This window comes from Rhinopithecus roxellana, chromosome 4 (assembly GCF_007565055.1).
Source record: "Rhinopithecus roxellana isolate Shanxi Qingling chromosome 4, ASM756505v1, whole genome shotgun sequence".
NCBI lineage: Eukaryota > Metazoa > Chordata > Mammalia > Primates > Cercopithecidae > Rhinopithecus > Rhinopithecus roxellana.
The window spans coordinates 85400239-85410258 of NC_044552.1; the positions used below are offsets into that span (position 1 = coordinate 85400239).

General features: G+C 47.2%; 1 protein-coding gene across 1 annotated transcript; it reads left to right on the forward strand.

Annotated features, from left to right (window-relative positions):
• Positions 1–8767: 8767 nt before the first annotated feature.
• Positions 8768–10020, forward strand: KHDC3L (KH domain containing 3 like, subcortical maternal complex member). The gene is made up of 3 exons (XM_010372211.2): positions 8768–8936; positions 9123–9302; positions 9581–10020. The coding sequence occupies exons 1-3, from the start codon at positions 8768–8770 to the stop codon at positions 9883–9885; spliced, it is 654 nt and encodes a 217-aa protein (XP_010370513.2). The 3' UTR covers positions 9886–10020.

A 10020-nucleotide genomic window follows, 5' to 3' on the forward strand; every position in this document is an offset into this window, starting at 1 on the left:
AGGCCTTTCCACGCGGGCCGAGCCTCAGGGCTGGTAAAGCCTTGCACCTGGTGGCCCCGCCCCCGGCCCGGCCCCGCCCCCCGGTCCGGGCCAGGACTCAGGCCAGGACCCTGGGTCCGCGCCCCGCCGCCCTGGCTGCGGTCCAGCGGGTTGCCATCTCCTCCGCTTCCTGCGACTTCAGGGGAGCCTCACCCGGGCCCAGCTGCCTCCAAGTTAACTAGGGTTTCCACCTGCATTGACCTGTGTCTTTCGCACCAGAATCCCATGGGCTTGGGAATCGCTGGGGGCAGGCTTCTGGCTCGTCTGTAAATAAATTTGGTTTATTCGTTTTTTAAACATAGTGTTTGGAGGGATGCACTGGATTCACTCGATGAAAGTGTGATTTCACTGTTTTATGGCTTTACAGATGGTGATTAAGCTGGCATTTCCAGTCCTGGTAACACCTAATATCCCCTCAGCTGTACATTATTTACGGTTTCTTAAGGCAGACCTCTTCACACACACACACAAACTATGGATTCTTTTGCAACCACCAGTATAGTTAATTTAGAAAATGATCATCAATAGCTAAAACTATCAGATGAAGACTGTTGAGGAACTAGATAGTCACAAGTTTGGAAGCCCTAGGCACAGATTATGAATTACAAAGGAGAAAAAAACGTTCCTTTACAATAGAGACTTGGAAGAAGCCACCTTAACCCAAGTTAGCATCACCAATAATGGGACAAATGGACTTCTGGTTCAGTATCTGAAAACAAAAAGAGGACTGTTTTATTAATTGACTAAAGAGACACTAAATGCTGTGTGCATAGTTCAAATAATTCTGAATCAAAGATTGGAGGTGCATTTCAGGACAATGAAGAAAATTTTAATATGCCCTATGTTTCAAAGTAGTATTAGAAACTTCTAAAATTTAGAAACTTCTAGAGTGGGATAAGTGTACTACAATTATGTAAGATAAGGTCATTATTCTCAGAAATAATGCTAAAGTATGTAGAGTGAATTGGGTTTCTTTGTTTTTATTTTTATTATTTTTTAAATTAAATTTAATTTTTTTGAGACAGAGTCTCACTCTATTGTTCAGGCTGGAGTGCAGTGGCACGATGCCTGCTCACTGCAATCTCCACCTCCCGGGTTCAAGCGGTTCTGCTTCAGCCTCCCCAGTAGCTGGGATTACAGATGCCAGCTAACATGCCCGGCTAATTTTTGTATTTTTAGTAGAGACAGGGTTTCATTATGTTGACCAGGCTGGTCTCAAACTCGAACTCCTGACCTCAAGTGATCTGCCCACCTTGACCTCCCAAACTGCTGGGATTACAGGATTACAGGTATGAGCCACCACACCTGGCCAAATAATCAACTCTCTCTCTCTTCATATATAGATATAGATATAGATAAATGTATATATGTATATATTATATATAATTCATCGTGCCTAGCTATTTTATTTTATTTTATTTTATTTTGAGATGGAGTTTCGCTCTTGTTGCCCAGGCTGAGTGCAATATATATATATTCTCAGCTCACTGCAACCTCCGCCTCCTGGGTTCAAACAATTCTCCTGCCTCAGCTTCCTGAGTAAATGGGATTACAGGCACCCATCACCACATCGGTTAATTTTTGTATTTTTAGTAGAGATGGAGTTGCAGCATGTTGGCCAGGCTGGTCTCAAACTCCTGACCTCCTGATCCTCCTGCCTCAGCCTCCCAAAGTGCTGGATTACAGGTGTGAGTCACCATGCCCAGCCATAATGAACTTTCAGTTTCCCATCTCCCATTCCACCTGCAGCCCAAGCTCCATTTTTCCTGTTACCCAGACTCTTATGAAAAGCAACCCTCACTTCTACTTCTGTATACCTTACTTATTTCTAAACATGTTATTCCATGGTACCTTCCTTTGCATTTCAAGAAAAGCCACTCTGGACCTGCCCTGTCCAATACAAAAGTCACTAGTCACATGAGGACTGGAAATGTATCTAGTCTGATTTGAGATGTGCTGTAAGTATAAGCTACATGTAAGATTTTGATGACATTAATACCAAAAATTTAGATATTCTCATTAATAATTTTAGACTGATTATATGTTAAAATTACAATATTTTGGTTTTTCCCTTTTTTATTTTTCATTTTTTCAGTTAAAACGGGGTCTTGTTGGCTGGATGGGGTGGCTCATGCCTGTAATCCCAGCACTTTGAGAGGCCAAGGCTGGTGGATCGTCTGACCTCAGGGGTTCAAGACTAGCCTGGGCAACGTGGCAAAACCCAGTATCTACAAAAAAGACAAAAATTAGCCAGGTGTGGGGGTGCATGCTTGTAGCCCTAGCTACTGGGGAAACTGAGGCACAAGGAATTGCTTGAGCCCAGGAGGTGGAGGTTGCAGTGAGACAAGATTGCGCTATTGCACTCTAGCCTGGGTGACAGAGTGAGATCCTGTCTCAAAAAAAAAAAAAAGAGCCAGGGTCACGCTATGTTGCCCAGGCTGGTCTCAAACTCCTGCACTCAAGGGATCCACCTCAGCTTCCCAAAGTGCTGGGATTACAGGCACAAGCCACTGCGCCCAGCCAAAATGATAATATTTTGGATCTATTAAGGTAAATAAGATATAATATTCAAATTCATTTCACACGTTTCTTTCTACTGAGGCTATGAGAAAGTTAGTATTATTTGTCTCTCATTCTATTTCAGTTGGACAGTGTTGCTCTAGATGGTTTCCTACAACTTTCTAAGTATCTAATCCAAAACTCTTTTATATATACATAATTCATCATGCCTAGCTAATTTATTTTATTTTTGAGATGGACTTTCGCTCTTGTTGCCCAGGCTGGAGTGCAATGGCGTGATCTCAGCTCACTGCAACCTCTGCCTCCCGGGTTCAAGTGATTTTCCTGCCTGAATAGCTGGGATTACAGGCATTCATCACCATGCCCGGCTAATTTTGTATTTTTAATAGAGACAGGGTTTCTCCATGTTGGTCAGGCTGGTCTCGAACGCCCGACCTCAGGCGATGCGCCCACCTCGGCCTCCCAAAGTGCTGGGATTACAGGTGTGAACCACCGTACCCAGCCCCACCTCCTAGGTTTAAGTGATCCTGCCACCTCAGTCCCCAGTAGCTGCAACTACAGGCACAAAACACGGCGCCCAGTTAATTTTTGTGGGTTTTTTGTTTGTTTCTGTTTCTGTTTCTGTTTCTGTTTTGTTTTGTTTTTGTAGAGACAGAGTTTCGCCATGTTGCCCAGACTGTTCTTGAACTCCTGGACTCAAGCAATCCTCCCTTCTTGGCCTTCTCCCAAAGTGCTGGGATTAGAGGCGTGAGCCACCACCCCTGCCCTCTACTTTTTCATCTTCATGTTCTCGAGGCTTCTAAAACTCTACACGTCCCAAAATAAACACATTGGCTTCTTGTCTCCCCTTTGGCTCCTCCGCTTATTTTGGATTTTGTTTTTTGTTTATTTTGAGATGGAGTCTCACTCTGTCGCCCAGGTTGGAGTGCACTGGCACCATCTCGGCTCACTGCAGCCTCCTCCCAGGTTCAAGCGATTCTCCTGCCTCAGCTTTCCCGAGTTAGTTGGGACTACAGGCGGCTGCCACCACTCCTGGCTAATTTTTGTATTTTTTTTTTTTTTTTTTTTTTTTTTTTTTTTTTTTTGTAGAGACGAGGTTTCAACACGTTGGCTAGGCTGGTCTCGAACTCCTGACCTCAAGTGATTCACCCGCTTCGGCCTCCCAAAGTGCTAAGATTACAGGCGTGAGCCACCGTGCCCGGCCTCTCTTCACTTTGTACACCTCAGTACTATGAGATTTTTAAATCTGTGATTACTTGTATTCATTTACTTTGCATTCAGGCAAGGACTCCAGGATCCTGATCACCTCCTGTAAGAGCCGGAGGGTGGGGAGGCCGGCATGGCCAACAGCACTAGGGGTCCTGGCGGGGGGTCTGAACTAGGCGTGCGGTCTGGAGCCCCCTCGGCTCCTGCGTCCTTTTGTGCTCTTAGGCGGCCCAGCCGGCCACAGGGTCCGGAGTGCAGGGCGTATGGGAGGGACTCTGTCCAGCGAGGGGGCGCTTCCACCCCACCCAGCGCAGCCCGGGTGCAGCCCGTGGTCCCAGCTGGGGAGGAGTCGGGGAACCTTGGCTGACTGGGTCCTGTCACGCCCCCTTCCAGCTCCACAGACAGCAGCTTTTTCTTTCTTAGGAAATCTGCGAAGTACAGAGAGTCCTTCCAGGGCAAGAGCTTAGTCTATATTGGAAGAGCCTAGTAACGAGAAGAACTCTTGCCAAGGAAAATGGGATTGAGAAATGCTGCATGTGGGAAACTTGAGCCTGTCCTTGCATTTATCCTATGTGATCCTGGATAAAACCCACTCTCCCTCCTCCACAGCATGTTGAATGTGTCATCTTTCTCTCTAGTTGGGTTCCACTTGGTCCCTAGGAATGCCTGTCTTGCCCTCTGTCTACTTCGATCTGAGCTCGATTTCTGTTGTTTAAAATGGCGGTTTCTCCAATACACCTCAACATCTTGCAAAGGGGAATTTTTGCTAGGATACTGAAGGCCAGAATTTCAGTGCTGGTTTGAACCAACAGTTGGAAAGTTAAAGTTTGAAGACTTGAATTATTTCAACAAATTATTTGGAAAATAAGTTTTATTTATTTCTTTATTTATTTATTTTTGAGACAATGTCTCACTCTGTTGTCCAGGTTGAGTACAGTGTGGTGATCTCAGCTCACTGCAGCTTTGGCCTCCCCGGTTCAAGCGATCCTCCCACCTCAGTCTTCCAAGTAGCTGAGACCACAGGCATGCGCCACCATGCATGACTAATTTTTTAGTTTTTATAGAGATGGGGCTCTCCTTATGTTGCCCAGGTTGGTCTAGAACTCCTAGCCTCAAGCAATCCTCCAGCCTCGGCCTCCCAAAGTGCTGGGATTACAGGTGTGAGCCACCACACCCGGCCCTGGAGAAAATTTTTATAACCAAATGTTAAAGGTCACTTCTGCTGTAGGTCTGGGTTGCAGCAAGTGTCCTAGAGGACATCTGGCCATTGCATGGGCTCTGCTTGCCATCCATCCCTACTTGCGTTTCTCAATAATGTTTTGTAGAAAGGAGGAACACTTACAAGCATATGCATTGGTTTTACCCAAAATTAATGTCAATGTTTATCACATTATAATGTTAGCAACAAGGCTGGTGAGTATATAGGTTGGTTCGACCTCAATGGGATGCCATTTGGCAATACCTTATCAATTGGAAATTTACAGATCCTTTGACTCAGCAATTCTACATTTGAAATTTAGTCCTATAGTTATACTCCCCCTTGTAAGAAATGACATGTAGGGTACTGATTCCAATAGCAGTACTGGCACAAGTAAAGATAGTATACAAGGTAAATATTCCTGAAGATCGGGAAAAAATACATATTAAAGAAATAAGGCTGGTTTCTGTGGCTCATGTCTGTAATCCCAATACTTTGCCAGGCTGAGGTGGGAGAATCGCTTGAGCCCAGGAGTTTGAGACCAGCCTGGGCATACAGTGGCCATGTTGCAGGCACTGAGACATGGTGAAGCCCATCTCTATTAAAAATACAAAAATTAGCTGGGCATGGTGGCAGGTGCCTGTAATCCCAGCTACTCGGGAGGCTGAGGCACGAGAATTACTTGAACCCAGGAGGTAGAGGTTGCAGTGAGCCGAGATCGCACCACTGTACTCCAGCCTGTCGACAGAGCAAGACTCCATCTCAAAAAAAAAAAAAAAAAAAAAAAGACTAGCCTGTCCTAAAAAAAAAAATTAAAATGAATTAGTTGTGGTGGCACATGCCGGTGATCTTAGCTACTTAGGAAGCTGAGGTGGGAGGATCACTTGAGCCCAGAAGTTGGAGGCTGCCGTGAACTATGATGGGTTACTGCACTCTAGCCTGGGTGATGGAGTGAGACGCTGTCTCATCAAAAATAAACAAATAAATAAATCCATTATTAATATCTAGAAAAACAAAACTGTGTCAAGAAAAGAAATCATAGTAAAGTATATACAGCTATGAATAGTTTACAAAGTCCTAATAGTGCAAACATTGAATATTGATCTAACAAAATCATATCTCTGTTTTAAGAGGATCTAGGTCTGATACACGTAGTTAAGTCCCAGCTTACTTGGGTTGGAAGAGGGTGAAAGATAGTGGTAGATATATAAATCCTAGCCTCCCAAAGTGCTAGGATTACAGGCGTGAGCCACTATGCCCCATCGTTTTTTTTGTTTTTTGTTTTTTTGTTTGTTTGTTTTGTTTTTGTTTTTGTTTTGGGGGGGTTGTTTGTTTTTTGAGAGGGAGTCTCGCCCTGTTGCCCAGGATGGAGTGCAATGGTGCGATCTTGGCTCACCACAACTTCCACCTCCTGGGTTTAAGTGATTCTCCTGCCTCAGGCTCCTGAGTAGCTGGAATTACAGGCCCCTGCCATCACGCCTGGCTAATTTTTGTATTTTTAGTAGAGATGGGGTTTCACCATGTTGGCCAGGCTAGTCTTGAACTCCTGGCCTCAGGTGATGTGCCCGCCTTGGCCTCCCAAATTGCTGGGATTACATGTGTGAGCCACTACGCCCAGCCTGTTTTTTGACTTTTTAATAAAAGCCATTGTGACTGGTGTATGATGGTTTATCGGTGTGATTTTAATTTGCATTCCTCTTCTGATTGGTGATACTGAGCATTTTTCATGTGTTTGTTGGCTGCCTGTATTTCTTCTTTGGAGAAACATCTCTTCATGTTCCTTGCCCAGTTTTGTTTGTTTGTTTCTTTGTTTTGTGGAGACAGTCTCGCTCTATCCCGGAGACTGCAATACAGGCTCATTGCAACCTCCACCTCCTATGTTTAAGTGATTCTCACGCCTCAGCTTTCTGAGTAGCTGGGATTACAGGCGCCAGTCAGCACGCCCAGCTAATTTTTGTATTTTCAGTAGAGACAGGATTTCACCATGTTGGCCGGGCTGGTCTAGAACTGCTGGCGTGAGCCACCGCATCCAGCTTTGCCCAGTTTTTAATGGGGTTGTTTTTTCTTGTTGTTTGGCAAAGTACTTTAATTGTCTCAATTAGCAAGTAAGAATTTCCCAACTACTAAATCATGCCTATATATCAAATATATTCCGCCGGCTGGGCGCGGCCTGAATATATACATTTGGCCTATTAATGTGGCAAACCTGAAGTTCTCTTTAGTGTTTCAATACTGAATAAAAATAAATTATAAATTATTATTTGTCTTATAGCAACACATTTAAAACAGTTATTATTTTCACACTTTTTTTTTTTAGTAGAGGTGGAGTTTCACCGTATTAGCCAGGATGGTCTCGATCTCCTGACCTCATGATCCACCCGCCTCAGCCTCCCAAGGTGCTAGGATTACAGGCGTGAGCCACCGCACCTGGCTCGGTTATTATTATTTTTTGAAACAGGGTCTCACTCTGTCACCCCGCGGGGAATGCAGAGGCACCATCACTGCTTACTGCACCCTCAGCCTCTCTGGGATCAGGTGATTGTCCCACCTCAGCCTTCTGAGTAGCTGGGACTATAGGGGTGCGGAATCTCGCCCAGCTAATTTTTGAATTTTTTTTTTTTTTTTTTGTAGCGATAGAGTTTTATCATTTTGCCCAGGCCAGAAGGATTGCTTGAGACCAGCTTGGGCAACATAACGAACCCTTGTCAGAAAGGGAAGGGGAAAAGAAAGGAAAGGAAAAGAGAAAGGAGAAAGGAAAGGAAGAGGGAAAGGAAAAAGGAAAGGAAGGAAGAGACAAATATATTTGTATTATTTAGAGAACAGAGGCATCACTGGGCATGGTGTCAGAGGCTTGTAGTCCCAGCTACTGGGGCAGCTGAGGAGGGAGGATCTCTTGAGCTCAGGAGTTGGAGGCTGCAGTGAGCTATAATCACACCACTGCCCTCTAGCCTGGGTGACAGAGATCCTGTCTCAAATTTAAAAAATTAAAAATAAAAAAGAACAGAGATGTCAAAAATTTTCAAGGAATCTCCTCTGGTGTCCAAACCACGAGAACCATCTGTGGTTAGGTGTGTTCATTGCTGCATTAATTAAAAGCGCGTTATAGTCCCACCACTGGGGAGGCTAAAGAGGGAGGATTTTTTTCAACCCTGGAGTTTGAAGCCAACCTGGGCAACATAGCCAGACCCCATAACTTTTTTTCTATCCCCCTTTTTTACTATGCAAATCTCACTACACAGACCCTATAATAAAACAAAACAAAACAAAACAAAAAGGCAGGCGCTTATTCTGCTCTGTACTCAGCTGTCTCAGGCAAGTGACAGAATAATCTGAAAACCTGGTGCCAGAGGGAGGAAACGTAGTGGCCAGGGATCAGAAGCGAGTGAGGGACCTATGAAGTATTCATTCTGCAAGTATCAGTTCCTTCCTCTGGGAGAGATACTGGGCTTGTCCACGCCTTCCTGAGTCCATGGTTAAAACTCCCGCTGGGCACCAGCGGATTCCTGGTGCCCAGAGCCCGGTTCCTCCTACCGGGTGCGCTGGGGAAAGGGCTGCTCCTGACAGAAGGGACACTCTGAGAGCAACGCAGGAACCGGTGCATTTGCGCTGCCTGGGAAAAAGCTGGGGCTCCTGGAGGCGGAGGCGAGGCCTGGGACCCAATGAGAAGGGCGCGGTTGGAGAGGAGGGGCTGGCCAAAAGCCATTTAAATAAGGCCTAGGTGGAACCGCAGTTCTAGTCGCCTAGCTCCAGCTTGGCCTTTGGGTTTGTTGTGGTGGTGTTGTCTCCTGCAGGATCGGCCGCAGCATGGACACTCCCAGGCGGTTTCCGACGCTCGTGCAACTGATGCAGCCAAAAGCAATGCCAGTCGAGGTGCTTGGTCACCTTCCTAAGCGGTTCTCCTGGTTCCACTCTGAGTTCCTGAAGAATCCGAAGGTAGTTCGCCTTGAGGTTTGGCTGGTGGAAAAGATCTTCGGTGAGTGGAGCAAGGAGGGGCAGCCCCCATGCGGCTTCTTTCTGCCGCCCACACCCACATCCCACTGCGTTCCAGGACAAGCCTCCCCAGTATCCAATGCCCTCTGGCTGTCTCCTCCTTCCACCTTCCCCTCCCAAGACCCCCGGGAGCCACCTGTCCCTCACAGCCTCTCTGCTACCCGCGCAGGCAGGGGCCGAGAACGCATCCCGCACGTCCAGGGTATGTCCCAAATCTTGATTCATGTGAATCGGTTGGACCCTAACGGCGAGGCTGAGATCTTGGTATTTGGGAGGCCTTCTTACCAGGAGGACACAATCAAGATGATCATGAACTTGGCTGACTATCACCGCCAGCTCCAGGCGAAAGGTACGGACGGGGCTGGGAATGGGGCTACCTGGAGCAAACTCTGGCTCCGTAGGAGTGATCCTGGGGTTTCCTGGCTGCTGGGGCTGCAGTCTCGCCCTCCCAGTCGGCCCCCGGTTAGTGGGTGGGGGAGGGGGCGATTGCCATGGATCCAGAAGGCCAAAGTGAACCCGCATTCTGGGATTCCTGGTCCTACTCCCGCAGGCCGCTTGGGTGACTGTCCTTTTTTGGAGAGGATATAGGGACACAGCTGTGGCCTCCGCACACTGCTCTTCTTCCAGGCTCAGGAAAGGCGCTCGCCCAGGATGTCGCCACTAAGAAGGCCGAGACTCAGCGGTCTTCAACAGAAGTCCGGGAGGCCGTGACTCAGCGTGCGGTGGAGGTCCGGGAGGCCGGGACCCAGCGTTCGGTGGAGGTCCGGGAGGTCGGGACACAGGGTACTCCGGTGGAGGTGCGGGAGACCGGGACCCAGCAATCTCTGGAGGCTGCCAACCAGTCGGGGACCCAGCGATCCCCCGAAGCTGCCAGCAAGGCAGTGACCCAGCGGTTTCGCGAGGATGCCCGGGCCCCAGTTACCAGATTATGAAGGCATCTCGGGCCCTGGAGCCACAGCCAGTCAGGGGTTAAAGTGAAAGCCTGTACTTCGCCCAGAAGCTGCGGTTGGGGGGAGGATGATGTGGATTTTTTGTTTTACCCCTTCTGTTGAATGGTTGCAAACACA

Coding starts and splice junctions, on each gene's coding strand:
- KHDC3L (XM_010372211.2), top strand. CDS start 8,768: ATGGACACTCCCAGGCGGTTTCCGACGCTCGTGCAACTGATGCAGCCA. Junction 8,937..9,122: donor GCTGGTGGAAAAGATCTTCG/GTGAGTGGAGCA, acceptor CTACCCGCGCAG/GCAGGGGCCGAGAACGCATC. Junction 9,303..9,580: donor CCGCCAGCTCCAGGCGAAAG/GTACGGACGGGG, acceptor CTCTTCTTCCAG/GCTCAGGAAAGGCGCTCGCC.